We start from the raw sequence: 27,242 nt of genomic DNA, 5'->3' as shown, positions 1-27,242 counted from the left end.
TCCAACCATACTGTTTAGACATTTCCCCCGGGGTACTGGATACTCAGATGCTAACCTTCCCTGGGATGCTGCTGTGTGCACTGACTTAAGTTAGAAACTAATGTTGACCTTCATGTATCCAGTCAACATTTATTGAATGACTATAGTGGAACAAACAATTAAATTATAGCGAGGTCTATAAATCTGGTCTTTGGAAAGTCCATGGAGTCCTTGAAGAGGCAGGGTACATATGTGTACACATACATACACTGTATGCAAGGCAGTGTAACCCAGGTGGTTGGCATGGACAGGACTAAGGCCTGGGGTCATCTGGGTAAGGCTTCAGGAAGGTAGCCTTGACCCAGGTCTGGGACAGATTTATAGCAATTAGGGTCCCTTGAAGTCAGAGGACTGTGGAGAGAGCACACCCAGACACAGGAATGAATTCAAGGGTGGGTTGGTTATGAGGTAAGTGTGGAGGAAGGCAGTGGGCTTTAACACTGAGATATGACTGGGCATTTGAAAGCAGACTCTACTGTAGAAAAATATGGCACATTTCAGGCACAATATATCAGACTTGAGTCTCTCTGGGGACCATCTTGAAAGATGTGACAGTAGCGTGCTAGCGCCTATAGAGAGCATTAAGTAAGAATGGAGTTCCAATGTCCAAAAGGTGTCATTCTGTTGGATACTTAAACAACAAATAAATTATTTTCTAGGAAAATCTCAAAAGACTAAGAGACAGCATCACCCGAAGACAGAGAGAGAAGCAGAAGTCCGGAAAGCATGCAGGTAGGTGGCTTCTCAATGTACTCCATCCATCACAAGGGGATGTCACATCACTAGGGGTTGTCCTTGCTGCCATCCCTGGCTCTCCCTTCTGCTGTGGCCTGAGTGGACAGACTGCTTGCCTGTTTGCAGATCCAGGTTCTTCATTAGACTGAGAGATCCTTTGAAATGATGGTTTTGTCTTGTCCCTTCTATAAATGCTTAGTACTGGGAAAGGTATGTCCCCTCCCATGAGAGAATGAATGGACAGAGCCCCCACCCACCCAAAGAGGATGCTTCCATAATCTCTCTTGGCTCCATCTTGGCACTTAGGGCACCAAACAGAGGAGAGAAAGCCCCACTCTCCTGAGAGTGGGCCATTTTTATTCTGAGTATCTAGGGACCCATTATGTGACAGTAAGGCCACAAGTGACTGTTATATACACTATGAATGGGATCTTCTGTCTTCTCCCCTCCAAATCTCTCATGACACCAGCCATATGACACCAGACTTCCTAAGCAAGGACAAAGAGCCTTCAGCAGGTTGGGCCCCTGTGCTCAACTTCGGCAAGATGAGCCCCTTACGTAGAGAACTAAGCAAAATTCAGGCCTTCTTGTGTGTTCAGCTGTTGACAGGTGACTTCTGAGCCTGAACGTTCCCACAGGCCTCTTGCTCAGGCTCTTACTTCACACCTTCATTCTTATAACCGGGCTGTGGGTCAGTCCAGCAGCCCCTTTTCTGAGAAGACTCTGGGCCATTGGAGGCTTCTGTATTCTGTCTATGTCAGGACACCTGGAGGGCCTGCTTGTTTCCCCAGTCATGTCTCTTTCTGCTCTAATCGCTGTTACTTCATTCCCTCATTCCCAGGACTCCCACTCCAATGTGCAGGCTAAGTGTGGCTCTTTCTTCTGTGCCATGGCTATAACCAAACCACCGCCATCTCTTGGTAGAACTAGTACAGTAGCTTCCGGACTCAGCTCCACCCTTGTGTACCCTCACCCCTCTGCAGTTTATCCTCCAATCTACAGCTCGTGTCCTTTTATAAATAAAGTGTCATATGGCTGGGTGTAATGGAAAATTACTTATGAAGCAGAGACAGACAATTATCTGCAAGTTTGAGGCCAGCTTGTCTACACAATGTGGCCTTATCACAAAACTTAATTGATGATGATGATGATGATGATAAACACTAGGGGCTAGAAAAATGACTCAGTAGCTAAAAGTTTGTATTGCTCTTTTAGAAGACCTGAGTTTGGTTTCCAGCAGTCATATTGGGCCATTCTTGCCACGTTTAACTCCAACTTCAAAGGGTCCTCTGCCCTCTTTTGGCCAGTGTGGGGAATTGCACTTATGTACACATTACCCTCACCCACAGACACATAATTAAAAAATAACAGTAGTAATATTAAATATATATATATATCTTTTTTTTTGAGATAGGGGTTCTCTGTGTAGCCCTGGCTGTCCTGGAACTCACTCTGTAGACCAGGCTGGCCTCGAACTCAGAAATCTGCCTGCCTCTGCCTCCCAAGTGCTGGGATTAAAGGTGTATGCCACCACTGCCTGGCTAAAAATTAAATATTGGAGTATGCCACACTCTCCTAGGAGTACTCAAGGGGTTCTTGTCCCACTCAGAGGAAAAGCAGACTCAACGCTGTGGCCCCCAAGGCCCCACATTGTGTGACCTCTGTACTCAATTTCTGCTGGGGCCTGAGCATTGATAAATCCCTCATCTCACTCCAACAAACAAGCACAGGTCTCTCCTTAGGGCCTTTGCACTTGCTGCTTTCCCTACAACTCAGCCTACTGGCTCCTTGTCTTCCACCAAAGAGGATTCTCTGCCAGTCTTTAGATGAGCCCTTGCTTCCTGCTCTCTGTAGCATGGACCAGGATTTCCTTCGTCTTCTGTTCTAGTCATGCTCCAGAATCCTCCCTCCCTCCTGCCATAAGTTCCAAGATGGTGGGAACGTGCATGTTTTCCACCCCGCTGACTCCCCAGTCTGCAGTACAGTGCTGATGTCACTCAGGAAGTCTCTGTTGAAGTTAACTGTCTGCTGACAGCAATCATTCCACACAGTCACGGAGTATCAGCACCCAGCTCGAAAAGAAGCCCAGGCTCCTGTGTGTGTGTGTGTGAGCTGCTAGTTTCTGAGTTGTGCTTTTGCTCGTGTGGGTGTGGTTTTCCCTAGTGCAGTGTTTTTTCCGAAAGTAGTTGGCTCAGAGACTATTAATGATATTGAGTAGCGGAGGAACAGGGCTTAGGGAGCTCGTCCTAGCACTTCTTTTTTAAGTGTCTAGATTTTAAATATATAACCCTCTCCCTGGGGTGGGGGTGGGGGCTCTCTGCCTACCTGGTAGAGAGGTGGAGAGAGCTGACATGGGAGAAAGTCAGGCCCATGATCTGTAGTCACCTGGGCTCAGAAAGTAGGGCTCTCAGTGGGAAAGGACTGAAGCGCTTTTTAAAAGTAGAGCATATGCACGCAAAGACAGAAGCCTCCGTGAAAGGAACTGTGTCAAGCTTTTAAGCATAGGTCATATCTTGGCTGATAACCCCAGTGTGTGAAAGGCCAGGAAAGTAGACTCACATACACTTAGGGGCCAGTAGTCTGGCTTGCGAGCTGAGACTTCTGGGTCTTATTATAGCTATCTTCCCCTGGGCTCCATCTGACATGTGGGAGAACAGTCTGAGCACTGTGGCAGACACCTATATCCCAAGACTTGGAAGGTTAAATCAGGAGGACCACAAGTTCTGGACCGTCCTGGGCTACATTGTGGGACTCCACAAAGTTCACCCAAGGCTAATCAGGCTCTGAATAATGACTTCCCTCCACCTGTATCTATAGCTTAAATCAGAATGATCAATGTGTAAAGGTCTCCAAAGAAGCACGGCCAACTTCCCTCCCCTCTTTCCAGATCCTCTGACATGGGATTTTGCTTTAGAGAGGGGTAATTGTTTTTACTATTTTTATGTCAGTGACTATAATTAGTGCCATGCCTGTTAAAAGACTAAACTATGTATATTTGGTTACTGCCAGTTAACTTTCCATTATTGTAACAAATAACTGAGATAATCAACTTATAAATAAAAAAGGCTTGGGGCCATCAAGATGACTCAATGGATGAAAGGCCCTTGCTGCTAAGTCTGGTGACACAAGTTTGATTCTCAGGGCCCACATGACGGGAGGAGAGAATCAACTCTCTCAGGTTGTCTTCTGAACTCCACTGATTTACCATGACACACACATCTACTCTCTCCCCCCTAAACAAAATGCACTTTTTTAAAGAAAAGAAAAACGGGTGAATGTTGGCTTACAGTTTTGTAGATTTGAGTCTATGATTGGCCTGGGATAAGACTGTATGTACATCAGAGGCTGTACATCAGAGGCTGTACAGAGAGCATAGAGAAACAAAATTCCCTCACAGCTGGAAAGGAGACAGAAAGGTGGAAAGACAGAAAGGTCTCTTTCAAGGGCAGCCTCCAGTAGCCTAAAGGCCTCTCCTTGGCCCCACCTCTCAAAGCTTCCACCACCTCCCAATAGCACCACTTTGAGAGATGGCTCATGGTTAAGAGCACTTGCTGTTCTTACACAGGACCCAGCACCTACATGATAGTTTACAATTATTTATAACTCCGGTTCTAGGAGAGCTGGTGCCCTGTTCTGGCCAGGAACACTGGGTATTGGGAAGTTGGACTCTGTCCTTTGGGGTGAGGCTGGAGGTATCAGAGCACCTGCCAAAGAGAAGGCATCATTTACGGTTGGGTAGATAAGGCTTATTAAGCTGTAAACTTTAATTCTAAGTTTACATACTGGCTTGCAATGCTCTGTTCTGTGGGTCTCCACAATGCACTCTGTGTGGGCCTCAGGACCTCTATGTGTATATGTATGGGCCACTAGCAGAGAGAATTCTGTTGCACCCAAACCACTGAAAACCATTGGCACACATCTCATTGACCAGTAAGAACCTTGGGGCTGATAAGTGGCACCTCAATCTGTGCGACATTTTCTAAGAAATGGAACTCATTCTAACCCCAGACTGACTCAAATTTGGAAGCTCCAGTTGCCATAGAAAATAACACCCATTACTATTTTTTTTTCTTTAATTTGGGTTGAAACATCTGGATTCTCCATTCATGGTCTTCAGCCCTAGGGAGTGGCTTTGCTCTTTGTAGTGTTTGGAGTTGACGGCACAGAAAATCAGCTGGACGGTGGAGCTTGTTGATGCTGTGGCCCCACAGGGAAGACAGCCAATATTTGTGTTCCAGGTGTGTCCTGGGAGGCAGAGGCGGCTGAGGCCCAGGAAACCTGGGTCTGCTCCTTGACTTATCGGCTGAATCATTTCTACTTCTAGGACCATTCCTTTACTCAGGGTGCAACTTATCTCCCTCATAGGATTAGAATCACCTGTGGAATAGGAACGTCCCCAAACACAAAGGGAAGTAATAACACAGATGAATACACTCCAGGAAAGCGATCAATACACACAGGGAAATTATTCCTGACACCGTGCCTCGAGGCAAAGCGTGACAGTGTTTTAGAAACATTTAGCCTGTCGTCGAGTTTTTGAACCTTTGACCCTCTGGTCCTTTCCTTCCTGTGTGTTTTTTTATTTTTCTTCTTCATAGAACTGGTGGGAAATTAGCCACTGTGAAATTATTAATCAGACTGGAAACCTTTAAAAGATCATAAAGTGATGCTTTAAAAAAAAAGATAAGACTGAGAAGGAAAGAAAAGAATGGTATATCCACATGGGCTCTGAGACTTCATGTTCACCTGTGAGAGCATCCGTAGCCATGATCTGTGCCCAGGGCAGTGAGCACTGCAAGGGCTTCCCAGCCAGGTAACCAAAGAGCCTGGGACATGAATAGCACTCCATTCCATGAAGGACTCAGGAGCTGTTAAAATGATCTTGGTGCGCAGGATGGTTTATTACCATGGGGGGGGGGGGTGTTCAGGACCCCTTCCTTAGACAGAGGGCTAATTCAGAGAGGTTAACTGCAGAGCTGCTAAGTGGTGGGTCTAGGAGCCCACGCTTCGTCTAGGTGTATCTTCTTCCCACTCTCTGAGATGGAAGACCTCTTCCGCCCATTTCTCATGTTTCTGTTGTCCCTACTCAGCCAGACTATTGCGGATTCTGTGGCTTTTCACTGCTGAAGCAGGACAAGACTCCAGGGGTCTCTCTCCCCTCTGGGTCCAGGCCCAGGAGACAGATGGACAATGAGTACGGGAGACATTTTGGCAATGCCAGCCAGCCTGAATCTCCTCCTTTCTTCTGATTCCAGACCTGGAGATCACAGTTCCAATCCGACATTCACAGCACCTGCCTGGGAAAGTGGAGTTTGGTGTGTATGAGAGCGGCCCCAGGAAGAGCGTCTTCCCTGTCAGGACAGAGCTGAGGCGTGGAGACTGGAAAACAGACAGCACATCCAGCACAGCAAGTAAGCAGCAAGCCAGGGGCGCCCTCCCTCCTGCTGCAAGCCAGGGGTGACCTCCCTCCTGCACTCCAGCTGGCACCTGCTGGCCTTGCCAACACTCTCAGGAGCCCAGGAGCCCAACTGGGATCTGGTTTTGAGAGGTGTAGAGTATGTGGCTCATTGGTCTGGGACATTTTCCCAGTTGTCTGATAATTGATAAATAGCAGAACCTAATGATTATCAGCAGAGATGGGAAGATGCGGCACAGCTTTGCTTTATAATAATGCTTTTGTTTTGTTTTTGTTTTTGTTTTGTTTTGTTTTTTGAGACAGGGTTTCTCTGTGTCATCCTGGCTGAATAGACAGTCACTCTGTAGACCAGAGTGGCCTCAAACTCACAGAGATCCACCTGCCTCTGCCTCCTGAGTGCTGGGATTAAAAGTATGTGCCACCACCACCTGGCCTGCTTTATAATAATTCTTCGTGTTGATAGGGTTCACCGAAAGTGAATTGTCTTCATCGATTGTTTAAAGGCCACAAAACCTCTACAAGGTAGATTCATGACCTCTGTTTGCTGAGGAGCTTAGCACCTTGTCCCAGGAGGACTATCTAATTGGGCTGTGCTGTGCTGTGCTGTGCTGGGCTGGGCTGGGATTTGAACTCAATCTAGAGCCAAGCCAGGACTCTTCACCCCCCTGGTCGGGTTTCTTCTCCAGCTGTGCTAAAGAGGAGCCAAGGGCCCCTCATCAGAACTGTAGACAACAATAGACTCAAATTTGAGAATTACAATGTCTATGCAGGCAGTTCAGGATCGAATTAGGACACATCTTTGTTTTTTGGGTGAAGTGTGAATGGGAGTCTGATTGTGCAGACGCTGCCTGACAGCAGGCTTTAGGGACAGCACTCTCTCTCTCTGTATCCAGGGCTGCATCTGCTGATGTGATGGCCTCACTAGCAGCATATGCTGAATTTCTTGTTTGTCCTATACTTCATGGTTTTCAAAACAACTGAAAAGGCATTGAAAGAGGCAGAGAAAAATATACACGCTTCAGGACTCGGGTCTCCCTAGAAGTGAGGCGGAGTCCACAAATGAATGTAGGTTAAAGGCTCGGTGCTCCAAGTCAGTACTGATCTCTTACATTACAGCTTTCTTGAGAATTTCCTGTGTGTTCTGGATCTGTTTCTCAGAAAAACCTACCTGCCTGTACCGTACCCTCCACACACAAATCACACCCACGCAATACCCCCAAACACCCATATGAACACATGTACAATTTTGCTCTCCCAAGCACACAGGTCAGGACTCTACTGTATAGGTGGGTCATTTGTGACCCAGAGAGAGAAAGCATTTTGCTAAAGATTAAACAGCCAGAGACTAGCAAAGGCGACAGTTTGTTCTCTTTAGTTAATATTCCTCACACCTTGACTGTGGCAACAGATCCCAAAGGCCATCGTGTGGCTACATGGGAATGTAGACTGGACAGGAAGAAAGCCTCCTCCCAAATAATGAGGGCAATGACGTGTACCCAAAGACTGCCTCTGCCAAAGGCAATTCGAGGATTTTGATATTAGGAGCAGGAGAGAGTTACATGGGCAAATCACAGCCTGCAGGAGAGAAAAGAGGCATGAATGAACGAGAAGGGGAAGTGCCAGAGCCTTCACTGGCAAAGGGAGCCACAACTGCAGAAGTGCTCTGTGTGCGTGTGTGCGCGCGTGTGCATATGTGTGTGCATGTGTGTATGCGCAAATGTGCATGTGTGTGTGAGAGAGTGTGTGCGTGTGAATGTGTGTGTGCAAGTGTGCACGTGTGTGTGAGAGTGTGTGTGTGTGCATGTGTGTGTACGTGCTTGTGTGTGTGTGTGTGTGTGTGTGTGTGTGTGTGAAGTGCTGCAATTGCAAAGCTGTTTCTCTATGTGCGCTTTACATTGGGGCAGCCTACGTTGAGGACAGGGTGGACCAAATAAGTTGTTGCCCAGGAATGGCTAGCTTATGGGAGTAGGAAATGCTGTTTAATGCCAGACCAAGGGTTTATACTCTGCATTGTGGCTACAGACAGAGTTGTTCTCGCTCTCATTTCTGCTATGTTACAAACCATGGCAAAACCTAATTGCTTGAAATCTAACCATTTACATACACGTGATCCCACAGCCTGGGCACAACTCAGAAGGGATGGCTTGTGTCTCCTCCATGTTCAGTGAGCAGGAGTCACTTGGCTGGCTGCATTCAGCTGGGGCCTTTAGGATGGATGGCCTGGCATCCTCCAGGGCCTCACTCCGTGTGGCCGTTAACTCAACAGCACAAACCTCTTGCATGGAAACAGAATCTAGAATCTAGAAGAAGGGGCAAGCCCATCGTGCAAGAACCTGTCCAGTTTTGGCTTTGCCACACTTGCTGATGTTCTATTGGCTACAGCAGGTCTGAGTCTGGAGTGAATGGAGGGCACACATAGCCTTAGACACTGATGGGGTGAAGTTCACTGTGGGGAAGGGGGTCACTGAAGGGCAATGTGCTCCCTCTAAATTAAAGATGACAGAGATGGCTGAATCAGACAGTTGCTCTTTGCCTGCCCCATGACAATTATGACCCAGTTCATCTAAGACAGTAAAGCTTGTATCTCCTAGATAACAATTAGTGGTTAGAAAACAGGTCTTGAGTTTTCTGGCAAGTGAGCAGAGGATCTGGGAGTCACATTCAGATCTGACCATGCTATTACCCAGGGAAGCTCCACTTTCCAAATAGAACCAGTTCCTTGGCAGGGAGGGAGGGTGGGGGAAGCCAGACTCTGAGCCACCAGCTGCCCTTTACCTTGGAGTCACACCCTGTGAGCACCACTATTTTTATTATGGCACAGCTGTCATCTCTTGGGACCTGCAGAACAACAGTTGCAAGTTAAACGCGTTCTAACTAAGTAATTAAGCTCCAGTAATGAGCGACGTGGCCCAAGGGTTATATTATAACTGGCCACTTTTCCCTCTCACTTATTCACTCGCTGGAGGCAGAAAGATGGAAAGACTGTGTCTTTAGGGGCTTGTGATGGAGGGAAGCACAAAAATAGCATGAGTTAGATGCTGAGCCTTCTTCCCTGATGATGTGGTACTGACCCCGTCCCCCGACATAAGAGCAGGTGGGGGGGGGGGTGGTCAGGACTGGAGATTGCTTACCAATAGCAGCCAAGGGAGCTGTGGGTCAGTCATGATCCTAGAGGGAAGACAACACCAGGGGGCCAAGGATTAGTGCCAAGCATTGTGGTTATAGGTTTAGGGATATGCCAAAGGAGTTGATGGGTGTGAATTTCCAGTCCTGGAGCCAGCCAGCGCCTGTGATTAGCTCTACTTCCTGCAGATGCATAAACTTCAGAACACAGTGGGGTTCACATTGGAGACTGTGAGGGACAGTAACAGACGATACATGGAGGCTCAGGCACAGGCGTGAAGACCCAGGGCTCAGAGATTGTTTATAGTTGGGGCATCTAGAGAGTTTTTGACAGCATTTATTCTGAACATGGGGGACATGTTCTACATAGCAAGATCCAGGCCAGCCACAGCTAGGTAATGAGATGAAACTCAACCTCAAAGCACAAGCTTCAAGTTCACAGTTCATTTTCTTAGTTCTACCTACCTGTATTTCACACAAGCTACCGTATTGAGTAATACACATTTCCAGAAAGCTCTACGGGCTAATGCGGATTTTAACGACAAAGGTAATAAATTCCTAACTGAAAAGGCTCTTCACACGGAATTCCCACTATGAGCATAAATTATACTTTTGAACTTGTACTGTGTATTTCTGTTTTTGTGGTTCTGGGGATCGGACCCAGGGCCTTGTACACGCTAGCAAAGGCTTTACCACTGAGCCACACCCACAGCCCTGTCTATTGTTTGGCTTTGGCGTGTAACTTTTTATTAGAAGGCTCATCTATGTCATACATACATCCGCGACCTGTAATTCCTAATTAAGCAGCAAGACACTTGTTCAAAACAAACTAAAAACAAAACCAAAAAAAAAAAAAAAAAGATTTAGAGCAACTGAACCCTGAGCATCTCAGCTTCCATGCCTGTCAAATCAAAGCTCTCATATCAAATAGGGTTTTCAAAGGGATTAAATGGCAATCATGCTTTCGAAAGCACTCCACGTGAGGTAAGCCCTGGGTAAATGGTAGCTATTAAGCCCAAAGTGGTCATCAGAACGCACACCATTTTGTACGATGCCAACAGAATAGCTGAACTCTAATGAAATGGCTTAAGGTGGCTACACTCCGAAGACTCTCAGGTTTATGTACTGTCTCTGTTGCTATAAATACATTAGGGCTGGAGTTCCACAGCTCGCTCTCTCCTGAGAGAACCCACAGTCCAGCTGATGTTTCTGTCCTTTAGGTAGCACGAGTAACCGATCGAGCACACGGAGCCTCCTCAGCGTGAGCAGTGGAATGGAGGGCGACAACGAGGTGAGAGGCGGGACTTCTGCTCTGTCCGTCTGGTCTCAGAGGTCATTTTATTTATATTTATTTTAAGGGAAAGGAATCCAGGGGGGAAGGAAGCCACACACAAAAGGTCACATGTTATGGGAAGCCATTTGTATGAAATACCACAGAATGGGCAAATCTAGAGAGACAGAATGAGGGTTGGTGGCTGGCGGGGCTGGAGGGTGGAGGGAATGGAGACCTGTTAATGGGTCTGGGGTTTTCTTTGCAGGCGAGGAAAATGTTTTGAGATTAGATAGAGGTGGAGGTTGCATAAAACTGTGAATGGACCGATGCCATTTTACTTTGTAATGGTTGACCTTACGATATCTGAATTTTGCACCAGTATAAAGGAAGGAAAGGAGAGAAGAGAGGGCAGCATAGCCAGGGATAGACAAATCCATTCAGATTACTCAAGTCAGAGGTGAGTGTTTGCAGGAAGGACCTGTGTGAGAGCTGGGGATTCCAGGAGCAGCATCATGCTGGGCCTAGAACAGGAGCCTGTGTCTTGCTATATGGAGTCATGGGATTGTCCTGTATGTCCCAAGGACCAGGGTATATGGTCTCCGACTTCATCCCTCTTTGTACATTGGCCTTCCCTGAATTTCTGCCGGGGGAGTGACATGCTTTCCAGCCTAGAGTCTTCTGAGCTGAGAGGTTCAGCTGACCTAGGGTGTGGCCCCATTCCAAGTTGGACCGTTTGTGTCAATGTCTGTCCTGACCTGGTGACCAGCGGTTGCTTTGAGCCCAAGGGATCATGTCAGTCACCAAGAACTCTGAAGACTCAGGAAAATGGGCCATAGGGAGAGCACTCTCACAAACTTTCAGGCAATACTGGTGTTAGCAGACAGCAGGCCATACTTGGGAGAAGCCAGGATTTTTTGAGTTCTGGAAATTTGTGATAATCTTGGTAAAGTTATGTTCCTTGGCAACATCAGAAAGATGTGGAAAACTGCCATTGGCATCAGATTGACCCTTGGTTTGGGAACAGCCAAAGCCTGACAATGGTGGTGGTGGGGTGGGGGTGATGTCCCACGGTGTTAAGCTGTGTGTGTCAATGTGCTTTGTGCAACAGTCTCCTTCATTTTTCATCTTGCACACTCTAGGACAATGAAGTCCCCGAAATTACTCGGAGTCGTGGCCCAGGTCCTACCCAGGTGGATGGAGCTCCAGTTGTGACCGGAACACCAATCGGGACCCTTGAGAGGCCCCCAAGGGTGCCTCCTCGAGCCGCTTCACAGAGGTAACATGGAAGTCCGTGTGACATCTTCTTCACACACTCTTAACTGTAAGGAAAAGGAGGATTTGGGAACATCTAAACTGACCAAAGAGCAAGGACACAGCCAATGGGAATACCTGTAGGTGACATACTTCAGCGTAATCTCTTCAGTAGAAAACGATACTTTATTCCATTGCAAATACCAATACATCATGACTTTTTGTTTGCTTTGTTTTGCCCTTGATTTAAAACAATATTTATTGATATTTTTTAAGATTACGTGTAGGTATGTGTATCTGCATGCATGTGAGTCTACCTGTCTGCAGAAGCCAGAGACCTTGGATCTCCCGGAACTGGTTACAGATAGTTGTGCACCATTTGATGTGGGTGCTGGGGACAAAACACAGATATGTTGGAAGAGCAGCAGCTGTTCTTACCAGCTGAACTATCTCTCCAGCCCCTAGCTCTTGATTTTTTTTTTTTTTTAAAGATAGCTTCTCACTATATCTTTCAAGCTGGCTTCTAACTCTCAATCCTCCTGCCTAAGTCTCTTGAAAGTTAGAATTACAGGCATGAACCACCATGCCCAGTTTAGCTGCTCACACTTTAAATAGCATTTAAGTTTGTAAGTGAAGGACCTTTATATGACTATCAGCATTTTAAATAATTTTTAGATCGGTTTTAATTTTCCCGTGTGTGTGTGTGTGTGTGTGTGTGTGTGTGTGCGCGCGCGCGCGCGCACATGTCTGTGTGTCTGCAGCACCACATGTGTTCAGGTGCCTGTAGAAGCCAGAAGAGGACATTGCTCTCCTGCAACTGGACTTACAGGCCGTTGTGAGCCACTCAGTGTGAGTGCTTAGAACCAAATCTGGGTCCTCTGACAGAAGAGCAAGTGCTTTTAACTGCCTAGCCATCTCTTCAGCTCCTAAAACAAATGTTAACTTTTTATTCATATGTGTGCGTGAATGTCTTTGTCACTGAACTGAGACTTTAGCAATTGGCTATACTGGCTGGCCAGCAAGCACCCAGGAGCTTTCTGTTTGCCGCTCTTGCTGGGATTACAGACTCAAGTTGCCATGCCCTGGAATTTTATATGGGTGCTTGGGGGTCCAAACTCAGGTCCTAATGCTTGCATTGTAAGCATTTTAACAAATGAGCCATCTCTCCAGTCTCCTTCATAATTTGTATCTGTCTGGTTAGAGTTGTGCTCACAGCATTGGATTCCCTTGGTTGTGTGGTGGGTTCCGGGCTTCTTGGAAACGGGAGATAAAATTAAAAGAGAAGGCAAAAAAACCATCCTGGTCTTGGGGATGAGTGAGGCTCTGGAGTGGTCCTGGGGTTGAGTGTTTCATGGGGTTAAGTGTCCTGCTATCACTCATGAGCTTGGATGAGGTATTTAACATTTTCGTGCCTCAGTATTCTTGCTTATAAAATGGGTTACTATCTGAACTTCCTCATGGAGTAGTAATGACTGTGGCGGGAGATGAAGAATATTGAGGATATATTTGTACAGAAGAGGAATAGACACCTGGGGTTTTGAAGATGAGCCCAGATAATGTGACTCACTTGCTGGGTCCTTACTTCCATCTGTGTTCAGTGGGTACAGGGGCCTCTGAAGTAACATTTTTTATAGTCTGTGGAGTAAAAGAAAACATGGCTCAAGCCCACTGGTGGGGCTCTGCCTTTCCACTTCTCTCCATTTTGGCTATTTACTGCTTTCCAGCTGCTTCTAGCGACATTCCTATACTGACACCTGCTGCCGGAACATCTGACAGCCCCAAGCCATGCAACAATCACAGGCAGGTTTCCCTGGTGCAGCCTAGGGGATGCACGAGAGGGTATTCTCACTCCCAGGGGAATGCCTGTGATAACCCAAGCCTATGCCCTGAGTTTGTATCATGTGGCTTGAAGGTTACTATGTACTCAGTGTGGGTGGGGCTTTGCAGGAGCGATTACAGTAACAAATGCTGTTACTTAATGACTTTGTACCATGTGGCAGTGTTCATGTCAAACACAGTCAGTGCAAGACTTAGTTAATTCTCTCCAAAGCCTACTTATAATTATCACCTCTTGCAAGTGTGGAGGCTGAGGCTAGGAAATGGGTGGAGAGATACTCTGATTGACAGATTTGGTCTTCTAGACATTATGTTACACATGGCCAAGAAAGTCTAGGTATCAGAGAGGAGGAGATCCAAGATCTAAGACTTTATTCCTGAACTTTATTGAGGACTCTGGAGCCACCTGTCTTAATCATACCAAGATAGGAGATGGCAATCTTGAAAATGTAGCCATAGGCTCATGAAAGATTTTGTTAATGCTATTGATGTCACTGTCATTGTCAATGAAAATGAAAGAAGAGGAATCAGGAAAACAACTGAGATTAAACGATTAGAAACTGGGACACATTGAGCAGTGTGAATATCTTTTTCACTGAACTTAGCTTAGCAATTGGCTATGTTGGCTGTCCAGCAAGCACCCAGGGTCCTTCTGTTTGTCTCCCCTGCTGGGATTACAGACATGTTGCTGTGCCCTGGATTTTGTATGGCTTTAACTGTGTGAGAAGAGACGGAGACGTATTGTTTGGGGGACCTGGGGAGCATGTTGTGATAAAGATGGGGAGAACAAAGAACTGAAGCACGTTGCTTTAAAAAAAAATGGTATTTGTGGAGTCCTGTAATTAACAGAACTTGAGGCTCGTATGCATTTTGGTTTGCAAAGAATCTGCAAGTATGAGCTTGCATTGTAAGGCTGTGTGCAGGTTTGGGGATAAAGGAAGCAGTTTTCGAGCAGAGAATAAGGTCCTCTCTGACCGTCTTGAATGTCTGATCAGCTGATAGACACAAGGGAGGCTGGTTGGCTACATGTCCCCAGCTCTCTCCCCTCTGGGAACCTATAATCCCATGTTCTCCTCAACTTTCTCCTCTTTCTGGTGCAACCTCTTGTCCCTCATGACCCAAGCTTTGGCCCATTCCGCTCCTGGTTCCACATGCTGTTCACAGGGCCACAGCTGCTGCCAGCAGATGGACTGGTGCCTCATCTCCATCTCTTCCATCTACTTCCTGCTGTTGGCTGGGAACCTGGACTCACACAGCCCATGGTATCTCCGACACAGCCTGTAAAGCCCTGAGCTTACCAAGCTGGCCACCTTCCCTGTCTCCCCCAAGCCATTTCCTCATGAGTTCCCAAGGCTGGGGCTGAGATACCCTTCCCTCACAGCTCCCACGTCCAGTGTCTCTTCAGGCATTATGCATTGGCCCTGTCAGCGATCATTTTCCCACCTGCTAGTGTCTTCTTCAGCTTTGAGGCCCCCCACTTATCTCCCTGTCCCCAGTGGGTCTCTCCTCCACACGGTAGTCAAGAGCACTTCCTAGAACAGAAGCAGCCACGGTGGTGTCATTTCCTGTAAGAATCTCAGAATTGGATTCTGTGTATTTTAGTGTGCCCTGGCCCTGTCCAACCACAAGCTACATCATTGTCCTATGCTCACCTGTGTTACACGGCTTAGACATTCTCAGAAATGTATTATTTCTGTAGTACAATCTCTCCCATTCCCTGGAGGGTTCTCTTTCTACTCTTTTCCATTGTGTGTACATCCTTCAGATTTAGTCCAAGCATCCTTCCTCTAGGAAGCCTTTCCTGAGAGCCACACTGAGTGTGACACTTTGTTTCAGGTTTTTCTAGTCTGTTACATCCCGAATTATAAACACTGTTTCTATTCCTCTGCTCAAGTGGACATTGAAGGCTGAGAGAGCAGAAACTGTGTGAGTGTGTGTGAGGATAATTTCAGGGGTCTTTGTTTTGGTTTTGTTCCTTTTTATTTTTACTCAAGTATTTCTTTGCCCTGGTGCTTGCAGAGTAGGCTAGGGTGACTGGCCAGCAAGCCACAGAGGTCCTTCTGTCTCTGTCTCCCCGGTGTTTTGATTGCCAGCACCCCATCGTGATGTGTCCAGGCTTTATATGAGATTCAACCCAGATCCTTGCGCTTGCATGACAAATGCTAAATCAAATAGGCTGTCTCCCAAACCTAGAAATTACTTTTGAATGATTTTTAAAAAAATTTTTCCCCATGTCTGGTATAGTAACAGACAAAAATTGAGAATCCAACAAATACTAATTATGAAAACAGAGTGGTTATGCTTGGGTTGGACTTTCTAAGCACTTGCAGAGTTAGCCATCAAGCCAGATGTGGGCTTTTTAAATCCCAGTACTCTAGAGGCTGAGGCAGGAGGATTGCCAAGATTTTGAGGCCAGCCAGGTCTATACCATAAGAGGCTGTTTCAAAACAAAGCACTTAGCTTCTAGGGAACTAGAGTATTACATTAAATGGTGTTTACATGAAGGCATACTAGCTAAAACCCCACTTTCAAAGAACACTGTCAATATTAGAGTTGCTGGGTTCTTGAACCATACTTATTATGAGTGAAAACTCACTGGATTAAGAGCAGCCAGTGTGCATGTGTCTTCAGCCTCTCAGCATCCGAGAAGGCAGTCTCTGCACAGATCACTCCCAATTTGGACCTAATATTCTTTAGCTTCCCTGGTTCTGTTATACCTGTTGCCATAAACCCATCTCCCTGAGATGGGGCTTCTGATCTTTTGTTGGAGCTGACCATCAGAGTGAAACTAAATTGATGTCCTTGCAGGTGTGTCAGTGTGACAGCAGAATGAGAGAGGGGACCAGAGAGTGCAGGGACTGTCTCATAGAAGAAGTCGGGTTGCAAGGTTCATGAGGAAAGGTCTCAGGCTAGACTGTTCATCCTCAGAGGGAGATTCTAGTTTCCCTTTTTGAGTGCCTACTCTAGGCCAGGTGTAGTGCTGCTAACTAATTTCCACGTCATCTCTAAGCACCGGCATACCTTGATAGGACAGATAAGAAAACCTGGTCATCAAAGTTGAGTATACACACACACACACACAGAAAGAGAGAGAGAGAGAGAGAGACAGAGAGACAGAGAGACAGAGAGACACACACAGAGACACAGACAGAGAGATAGAGAGACAGAGAGAGGCAGAGAGCTGAGAGGAGAGGAAAGAGAGACAGAGGAAGAGGAGAGAGAGAAAAGAAAGGAGATAGAGACAGAGAGAGGAGAGAGACAAACAGATACAGAGAGAGATGGGAGACAGAGGGAGGGAGGGACAGAGGGAAGAGAGAAAGAGAGAGAGAGAGAGAGAGAGCTAGCTGTGCTTAATGTTAGATGTGCCTTAAGGTCTGAGCTTTGCCTGTCAAACAGGGCAGTCTCCCTATTTTGCACATTCTGTCCTGTGCACACGCACACAGTATCTTGAGGGCTACATCCTTGCTCCTATTACCTTCTACCTGCCTCACACAGGAGTGTGAATTGTGGACAAATGTTTGCAGAAAGGAAGGAATGGCCTAAACTTGCTTAAGAGGTGTGACCTGACCCATAGTTCATCGGGCAGGAGACTGGAAGAGCTATGGAAGGACACTGGTCCTTTGTTTTCACTGGGAAGAGCCCAGCAATTCAGTGACCAATACATAAAGGCCTCCCCTCCTGTGGACATCTGTGGTTATTCTTTGCTATGTCTGACCCCCTCTCTTGTTCCCAGGAGACAGCCTCTTCCTTCCCAACTCTTGTCATTTCCTTGACCTGTTCAAAAGCACTGTGGGGGAGGCATTTAGCAAATATTTACTCACCGATTAATTCAATCCTGGTCTATGCAGCTCCAGGGTTACACAGTTCAATTGTGGCAACCAACAGAGCTCTCTTTCTGAATGTTATTGATTTGCTTCCTGGAGACTAAATATTGGTTTTACAGCACACACATGGAAATACTATCTGTAATCATTGGGCCTATCTGTAAATAGACCCACCCGTGTCTACCTGGAGTGTCACTTAGGACTTTACAAAAATCCACTCAGAAGAGCATGAAGAAGGACTTTTAGGTGGGCTGCACACAGTTGGGATGGCAGGGATCCATGAGGAATCGAGAAGCAGGCACTGGAATTCTCTGTCCCTCTTTCTGCCCAACTCACTGTGATAGTGAGTCTACCCTGGCTGCCTATTGAAACTGCTGGCATTTAACATCTAGACTCTATTGTTATTTAGGTATAACAAGGTCAACAGAACAGGAGACAGCTGCTATTGAGAAGATAGTGTGCTGGTTCATGGTTCTCCAGAGCAAGGGAAAGGATGCACTACACAGCAAGGGTTCACACTGGGATGTGTGCATGCGGGTCAGGGGGCAGAGAGGGCAAAGGTCAGAAATGGGCATGGGTTTTTTATTGTGTTTCCCATGAGAAACAGTGAGTAGGGCAGGGGTCAAATGACCTAGGGTCAGTAGTTTGGATGACTACAGTAGGTGCTGAGGCAGTAGGACTAACTCTGTTTGTCTGCTGCCTGACCCTGGGCTGAGAAGGGCGAATTGATAGTGGTCACAAGGAGGCAATCGAGGCTTTAGCTAACTGAGAAATGCAGTCCCTCCAGGATCACCAAGACCTAAGGGTGACAAAGCAACAGAAAAGGAAAGGCATAGTTAATGCAAGGGCTTTGCGACAGGAATACTGTAGAAAGGTCTTATACTGAGCTCAAGAGCGTGATGAGCAGATTGAGTTGTTCTGCTGTGAACAGACACCATGACCAAGGCAACTCTTATAAAGGACATTTAATTGGGGTTGGCTATACAGGTTCAGAGGTTCAGTCCATTATCATCAAGGCAAGAAACACAGCTGTGTCCAGGCAGGCATGGCGCTGGAGGAGGTGAGAGTTCTACATCTTCATCCAATGGAAGTCAGGAGCAAATTGGCTCCCGTGTGGCCAGAAGGAGTGTCTCATTGCCCACCCCCACAGTGCCACACTTCCTCCAACAAGGACACAGCTCCTAATAGTGCCACTCCCTGGGCTAAGCATATTCAAACCACCACAGGGGTGGGGCTTGGGCATTGGGGTTTGTACTACCTCCACTGATGATCCCTTATGTTCAGGGATCAGAAGCCAGGGCATCTACGTCATGAGACATTTGTAATGTGTCTTGACTCCTTGACCAAGGACAGTGTCTTTTACACATCACTTCCAATTAGCCACAGGTTGTGGATACTCAAGAACTCTTTGGTTTGGTTAGGTTTTTATAGAGTGGCTTTATTTTTCGTTGCAGGCCTCTAACCCGGGAGACCTTCCATCCTCCTCCACCAGTTCCACCCAGAGGTCGCTGACTCCCCCTCCTAGATGCAGCCTACTTCAGGACTTGTAAGATTAGCAATTCTCAGCCTGTTAATGAAGTCTTCATATTGAGTTTTCTGCATGGCTATGGACCTTGAGACCAACTGTCACTGGTGATGGTGTAGCCCGGCTGGTTTGGGTGATCCTTGAAGACATTATTAAGGCATAATGAAACCTGAGACGAAGGTGACTTTGTTCAACGGTGCCAAATATATTGGTTCACATTCTTGTTTGCCAAAAGGATGAAGATACTTACCTCTTGTATCCTAGAGCAGGAGCCTACCAGGATTGATGGGCATGTGCTTAACAAGTGAGCACACTGTAGTAATCACCCATCAGCCCATGCATAGTGCAGCCTAATTTCTGGAAGTGATTATAGCCCTTCCAGCAGAGGTAAGAAGGGACCTAACTTTGAAGTAGTTCTTCCATATTTCTATGTTTGTCCTGGGGCTGGTCACATACAACAAGCTGAAAACTGTCTTAGAAAGAGGTTAAGTCAGACTCCTGTTCTGCTGCGGTATTTGTGGTCCCCCAGAAGTGTGGAACAGGTGGTTCTGTCATCAATCTCTTTCTCTTGAGTGTGTATGCGTGTGGTGTGCATGTGCAGATGTATGTCTGTGTGCATATGTATGTACCTCTGTGTGGAGACTATAAGCAATGTTGGAAGTCTCTGTCACTCTCCCTCTATTCACTGAGGCAGAGCAAGCCTCTCAACTGAACTCAGAGTTTACTTATATAATTAGTCTAGCTTGCTCTGGGGATCTCCTGGCTCCACTCTCCCAGTGCTGAAATTACAGGCAGGTTGCCACGCCCCCTTGACATCTGTGGGATGCTGGGCATCTGAGTACTGGTCCTCATGCTTAGCCAGCAAGCACTTTATCTACTGATCCATCTCCCCAGCCCCTGTCAGCACACTTTGTGTCTCTTAGAAGTCCAGCGTTCCCACCTCTCTCCCTCTCAGAAGAAATCTCCAAATGTAGAAATATAGCTGTACCTCACTGTCTGCCTTCTAGACATTTCCCTTTTTTGTATCACCCAGGCATGGGACTACCAGCTACCACCTTCAGTTTGGGCTTTTGTTCCTCAGTATGCTGTCCAACTAGCTGTGTTATAGGAAACCATTGAAAATGATTGGAACCAGAATATAATATGGCTTTTATATGTCTTAGTTCTGGCCATAAAGAAGGAGAAGGACCCTTGATTTTTTTCCATCCTGAGGAGCCTGAAGTGGTAGAAGAAAGAAACTAAAATATTTTCTCCCAGTAGCAATGCTACTGTTACTACACTGTTACAATCAAGCCTGGTAAATCTGCACAGAGAGAACAGCACTGTAACCATGTTATGAATTTGGAGTTTCTGTTATATAAATCTACCTTCAAACCACAGATCCTTAATTTTACCTATGTATACAGCAAAGTTATCAGAAGGGGTCCTTTTAAAATACAAGTAATATGGTTGTTTCTCACGAAACCTTTGTCCAATCCCATATAGATATATATATATATTATTATTGATCTGTTCAAGTGTGTTCTTACTGGATCCTTTCCTCATAATTAAAGGTTCTTCTTCAATCTCTTTTCATGGCCCAACACTTCCTGAGTTTAACTTCTGGGGGGACTCTTGAGTTGTTGTGTAAAACACACTGTTGATCATGTCCACCATGGGAGAGTATTTTCACAAAGTGTCTCACGGAGAACCTGGAACATGGTAGCCATTCTGCAAGTGTCCCTCAACCCTTCTGTCACTTATTTGGGAGAAGTAAGAGAATATCACATAGAATAACAAAGATGACATCAGTGTGGTTGTCCTGTTTTTTATCATCCCCCATCTCGAGGATTTTGATAAAATATATTATCTCATTATCTTAAGCCCCCTTTGGATACCAAAGGCTAGTGTACATACTCTGGTGAACAAATTTGATAACAACATCGCTGTTTGTGCAATGTTTGGATATATTATTGCATTTTATTCTTGTATTAAAATAAATAGAAAACAAAATTGAAAGTGCTTTTTGAGGAGCCTGGGTCTGGTGAACACGACGCTCTTAGGAGGTACGTAGAACTTACCAGAGTCAGACGTAGCCAGTCTTAAGTCCCGAGGAGACATTCCCTGAACCAGAAAGCTGTTGGAGATTGGTTCTAATGCTTTGATTCCATGGGGAATCTGCATGCCCAAACGCTAAAGGTCCTTGTCCCCAACTGGTTTTTGATCAATCAATAAAGATGCCAACATCCAACACTCAAGAGTTGTGAGGTCTAGGATGAGGGAGGAACAATGGAGGAGAGATTCACGATGACTCGGGGAAGAAGAATGGAACACAGTAGCAGCAGGAAATAAAGCCAGGCAGGCATGTGAGATTTCAGGGAAGTGGCCACTGGCCACTGGCCACCTCCCTGATTGGACCTAGGGTAGCAGGGGAAGGTTTAGGAGTGCCAGTCTTTGAGGTAGCCAAGGCGTTTAAAAATAAGCTAATGTGTGTGTGTGTGTGTCTTTCATTTGAGGATCCAAAGATAGTTCCTGGGGGGGACTATCCTGGGGTGGGCACGTGCGATCCTCTGGGAGCCAAAGTGGTGTAGCCATAACTCCTGCTCCAGCGAACTGGTTAGTTGTGTGTAAAGAATGAGGAGGAGGAGGGGGAGGAAGAAGAAGAGGAGGAGGAGGAAGAGGAGTCACCGTCACCTGGCTGGTGTTATCAAAGTTTGTTCTCAATGGTGAATTCTAATTACCTAGAAAGAGAACCTCACTCAAAGCACACAGTTATTCATCCTTTACATACACAACAATTTACCCACACATTTAGGAATGCGTTATATAAAATAAAAACATGGATTTTTTTAAATACAATGAGGACCAGAAGCTAAAATAAGCAGATAGGTAAAGATAGTCCCCAGATCTTCTCTGGCTCATTGACAATGGCTTTCCCACCACCTTCCTTCCTCCAGATTTTACCAGGGAGCTCAACAGGAAAAAAGCAATAGTCACATTCCCTGCAGCCTCCATGAACACAGTCAGCCTGCACTTCTCCTTCATCTTCTGTTCACTTCTAGGCACAGATGACCAACTGCATAAGTAACGAGGCACACAGACTGAGAGGCTAAATATGAATGAGAAACTGATGTCCCAAGCAAATAATTTAAATTGGCATATTTAACGGATTCTAAGGACTCTTCATGCTTTGCTGTAGCCACACAATGAATACGCATCTAGACCACTCTAATGACTGATCTTACAAATCAAGCAGACAGTTATTCTCCCGATCCTTTGCTATTAAAAACAAACAAAAGCAAAGGGTAGCCTAGCCAGTCCAATAACACCTCTATAGCTTGGGTCTTTAGATTCTTTTCCCACATACTCCAAGGAAGCAAGTGGATATTCTATGCTCCTCCTTCAGGGAACAGTGTGTGAGTTCCACCTGCTTGGTGGAGAAAATACTAGTAATAGATCTGTTTCTGAGAAAGGTGAGTGATTAAATCTAAAACTGGAGGAATCTGACTATTAAATATTTGCTTTGGGTACATTTGTAAATTGTCTTTTGGTTTCCAAACAAGTTATTAAGAATATGAAATAGCTTTCTTTCATTCCTGCTGGCCAGACACGAGGCTTCCCAGGGGAGTGAGAAGGTGAGTGGGAGGGTAAAAGACAGATTTAGAATTCTCAGACACAACTTGGAATTCATTTTCTCATAGAGAAAGAAAGGTTCCCAGGCTAGCCTGCCAAAGCTCGTCTCATCCACAGAGTGGAAGACAGTTTTATTTTTCTATACCAGAAGAGTCAGTGTGCTGTTAGGACAAGGATCTTTCTTTGGCACGCAGGAAGCTCTGCTTTCATTTCAGTCAGCTGCCCGCTGCATGGGTTCACATCATGATGTCACGGCTGCCTGCCTCATCACCTCTGAAACACACAGCTGTGCACTTGGTAATGCTCCAGGCGGCTCCAAATCTGAAAGGCCACGGCAGGGAACCCCATCTGAAGGAGCGTGGAGGCAGCCTATTGGAGTCATCACCACCTATGTAGCTAGGATCTTTGTGTGTGGGTGGGATGGGTGAGGAGGAGAGGGCGAGGAGATGGGATCGAACCCAAGGCCTTACCTTCCTCATGTTGAGCAAGTGCTCTACAATTGCACGACCTCCAGCCCCAGAGCTTCATATTATGTGACAGCTGCTGTTCCTTGCCTTTAATCATTGTAATTAATTAATTAATTAATTAAAAGGGAAAAAAAACAACTGGGTGAAGGCAGAGTGTGGTGCTGAGTCTCTACAATCCAAGCAGAGGCAGAAAGATTATGAATTTGAGACCAGCCTGGGTTACATAGTGATCTCAAGATTAGCCTGAATTACACTGAGATTCTATCTTGAAGAACTCAAACTTTAAAACAAAAGCAGACAACAAAAACCAAGTGAAACTGAGTCAGATACAATGAAATATGTACCACACAAAGAAATCAATGACCTTGATTATTCTGAAGTCCCCAAACTAAAGGTTTTCTTTATTTGTGTGTCATGGGAGGTGGAGGGGGTGTGCAGAGATCTGTCCCACAGCACAGTTGTGGAGGTCAGAGGACAATTTGTAGGAGGGGGTTCCTTCCTTCTGCCATGTGGTTCCCAGAGACCAAACTCAGGTTACAAGGATAAAGGCACCTTGGCATTCTAAGCCGTCTTGCCTGCCCAAATAACTGAATGTTTTGACTGATAGCTTCCTAAAGAAAGAACTCAAAGCAATAGTAAATTTCTAGAACAGTTCAGCTAGAACAGGAAAAGTAGTGCTGGAGAGAGGCAGGTACTCTCTTCTCATCTTCCTGAAGTGACTGTCAAGACAAATAATAATAATAATAATAATAATAATAATAATAATAACAACAACAACAACAGGAAACAGAATTTCAAAGAGCCAGGAGGCAATGTGCCTGCAAGTCCCAGAATTTCCAGGCCAGTCTACGTTATATTGTAAGACAAGTAACAAACACCCCAATCATCAAAGACTGATCATATAGATCAGTGATAGAGCAGTTGCCTAGCATGTTCAAGTCTGTTCAACTCCAACACCACCAAAGATATACATACACATACATATGTTGTGTATATGTATATGATGTAAATGTATATGTATACGATTGAATGAATTGGTGTTTTGGGACAGAGTTTCACTATGTAGCCATAGCTACCCTGGAACTCGTTCTGCGTTCATAGTAGTGGCTCATCTCTGGATGCTGGTAGACAAGCCTGTGCCAGCAAACTGCCTTGAAAAGATAATGTCTTCCCAAGAAAAATGTAACAGAGAATGGAGACCAGAAGACACATTGTCATTTGTAACCTAAGACTTTGATGTGATCATTTATTGAGAAGGAATAAAAGTCAGAATTTGTGGGTTTTTCTTACTTGTTTTATGGGTCTTCAGTTCTTTAAACATAATTGGATCCTAGCAAAACTGTTATAGAAAGAGGCTGCACTGTCAAGGAGAGGTGGACTTTCCTCACCTGCACTTCTGCCCTCCCCCTGTCAGGGAATGAAGTTAATCTAGAAGAAAATGATAAAATAACATATTTATAAGACAGTCATGATTCTTACTCCCTGGTTTAGCAAAACATCCTCCTCTGTCTCTTTCTCCTCCTCTTCCTCCTCTTCTTCCTCCTCCTCCTCTTCCTTATAATTATAATTATTATTTCTTTTCTTGGGGTGCTGGGATGAAACCCAGAGCTTTGTGCATGCTGGGTAATTGCTCTACCACATCCTAGCTCTAAACCTAATTTTGATGGTGCCCCCGAGCTTTGGTTCAGTCTGGAGATTATCAAATTTCAAGGAACTTGAAGCCACAACTGTTTTTCTCTAATCAGTCCCTCCATCTCCCAGTCCTGTCTACTCCAGTCATTACCACAGTTCTATTGACTGGTGCCATACCAGAGAAATGCTCAATACAGTTGCTGAATTGAGGAGCTCATATGTCCTTCCCTCCGCAAAACGTTCCCCAGTTGTCCACTGAGATGGGGTGTCTCCTTCTCTTACTGCCAATTCCTGTTTCTGCCTGGGGAACATTTAAATGATCAGTCACACTGTGCATTTTCTGTTTTGTTTGTTTTAATATGTTCTACCTATTATTTAATGTAAGGGTTCCTAATTTTATTTTATTAAAAAAAATTTTTTTTTTAGCTATTCACATTAGATTACAGTGATGCTCACTGCCCACCTCCTGGTCACCCCCTTCCACAAACCTTCCCTCATCTCCCTATCCCCTTCTCCTCTGAGCGGGTGCACCCCCTCCCTACATTTTCCTACCCTGGCACTTCAAGTCTCTGCAAGGCTAGAAGCTTCCTATCCCACTGATGGTAGACAAGGCAGCCCCGCTAGAAGACCATATTCCGTGCACAAGCAACAGCTTTTGGGATAAGGGTTCCTAATTTTAAATTTACCCTCCTCAAATGAATACTTTTTTTTCTGTGTCCTTTCCACTTCTGAGCATTTGCCAGCCTAGTGCTCCCCACAAACCCCAGCAAGCTTGTATACCTCAAATCTGTGGAGGCTGGTGATGATGGATAGTTAAGAAACTACTCATCCTTCTCAATGTGGTACTCGTGCTGCTTGCTCTTCAACTGCCCATCATCACTCCATTGGAAGGCAGTGATTATTCACTCAAGGAGCACTTGCTGAGCCTCCACTTTGAGCCAGTCACCATGCTAGTTGCTCTGAAGGATGTACACAGGTGAATCAGATCTCCTCTTCTGAGTTTTGTAGCAGTTACTAATGTAGGATCCATATGCAATTCATTATGTACTGCCTTGAGATGTCTCTTATACCAGCAGAAATTTGCCTCTTCCCTTGTTAATGTCTTTATCCAGCAAATAGTTGTCGAGTGCCTATGGGACAAGTACCAACTTGGCAGCAGAGACAAATAATAAGCAAATGATAGTTCCTGCCATCAAGAAAGGTCAGACTGCAATACAAACGAGGAACTTGGATTAGGTAGCAAGTGGGACCTAACGAACCAAATGCTATGGGAATCCCAAAGAAGGGATGCTCAATTGCCTAAGGGCGTGAAGCAAGTTCTCACTGAACATGCACGGCCTTGGAAGGACAGAATTAAAGTGAGGAGGTGAAGCACGGCGTTGTACATAATACCATAAGCAAAGGCTTAATGCTGACGTGGCCATTCGGCAGAGTGCTTGCTTAACACAGAGATGGCTGTGGGATCCATTCCCAGCACTGCATAGGTCACAGAGGTGCAAGCAACATGATGTATATTTGACACGTATGAATGAAGGCAGAACACAGGTTCTAGTTTGCTTTCTGCTGCTGTGTTAAACACCATGAACAACTTTGAGAGGAATGAGTTTACTTGCGTTTACATTTCCAAGTGTCAGTCCACCATGGAGGGAAGTCAGGACAAGTCAAGCAGGAGCGCGGAGGTGAGTGCTGGCTTGTTCACTATGGCTTGCTCCACCCACTTTTTAATACAACCCGGACCCTGGATAGTACTTCCACTATGGGCTGGGTCCTCCTACAACAACGGGAATCAGAGGGAAAAAAATCCTCTACAAACACATGCCCAAAGGCCAATCTCTTAGAGGCAATTAGTCCCAGTCAAGTTGCCAAACAAACAAAAACAAATACCCCCCAAACAAAAACAAAACAAAACAACAAACTTTAACTTGCACAGTAAAGTTGGGTCTCACTGTGCAGGTGCACAGTCATTGTAGTGGTTTGAATAAGAATGGCCCCCACAGCCTCATATATTTAAATATTTGGTCACCAGGGAGTGAAGCTGTTTGAAAGGATTACAAGAGTTAGGAGATAGGGCTTTGTTGGGGAAAGTATGTCTCTGGGTGTGAGGTCTGAGGTTTCAAAAGTCTCTGCCAGACCCAGTCTCACTTTCTCTGCTTGAAGATCGTATGTAGCTCTCGGCTACTGATCCAGTGCCACGCTTACTGCAATGCCCCCTGCTGTGGATGATAAAGGACTGACTCCCTGAAACTGTAAGCCAGCCCTTCTAACCCCAGTTAAAGGCTTTGTTTTATAAGAGTCACCTTGGTCATGGTGTCTGTCTTCACAGTAGTAGAACAGTAACTAAGTGACAGACTAAGGAAGTTGGACTGTATTATCAAAGGCATCAGTCTCTGACCTCATTACACATGTAGTACACATGTATTACACATGTAATGACTCAGTAAATTGCTTGTATGAGGATTCGGGTTCAGATCCTAAGAACCCACATAAAGTGGGAAGTAGAGACAGGAGG

The 27,242-nt window shown here is 45.7% G+C and overlaps 1 protein-coding gene across 2 annotated transcripts in view; it reads left to right on the top strand.

The window, feature by feature from the left end:
• Pik3ap1 (phosphoinositide-3-kinase adaptor protein 1) overlaps positions 1-21,023 on the top strand; it is a 109,940-nt gene extending 88,917 nt beyond the window's left edge. For both annotated transcript variants that reach the window (XM_034491193.2, XM_076921047.1), the window contains 5 exons: positions 699-771; positions 6,030-6,185; positions 10,534-10,604; positions 11,726-11,862; positions 18,952-21,023. In XM_034491193.2, the coding sequence (XP_034347084.2) occupies positions 699-771; positions 6,030-6,185; positions 10,534-10,604; positions 11,726-11,862; positions 18,952-19,009 (495 nt within the window). In that variant the 3' untranslated portion in view covers positions 19,010-21,023. The remainder of the gene's footprint in view (positions 1-698; positions 772-6,029; positions 6,186-10,533; positions 10,605-11,725; positions 11,863-18,951) is intronic.
• The last annotated feature ends 6,219 nt before the right edge of the window (positions 21,024-27,242 follow it).

This window comes from Arvicanthis niloticus, chromosome 1 (assembly GCF_011762505.2).
Source record: "Arvicanthis niloticus isolate mArvNil1 chromosome 1, mArvNil1.pat.X, whole genome shotgun sequence".
NCBI classification, from domain to species: domain Eukaryota; kingdom Metazoa; phylum Chordata; class Mammalia; order Rodentia; family Muridae; genus Arvicanthis; species Arvicanthis niloticus.
Note: the sequence above shows the minus strand (reverse complement) of the source record. Positions and strands in the feature narration are given on the sequence as shown.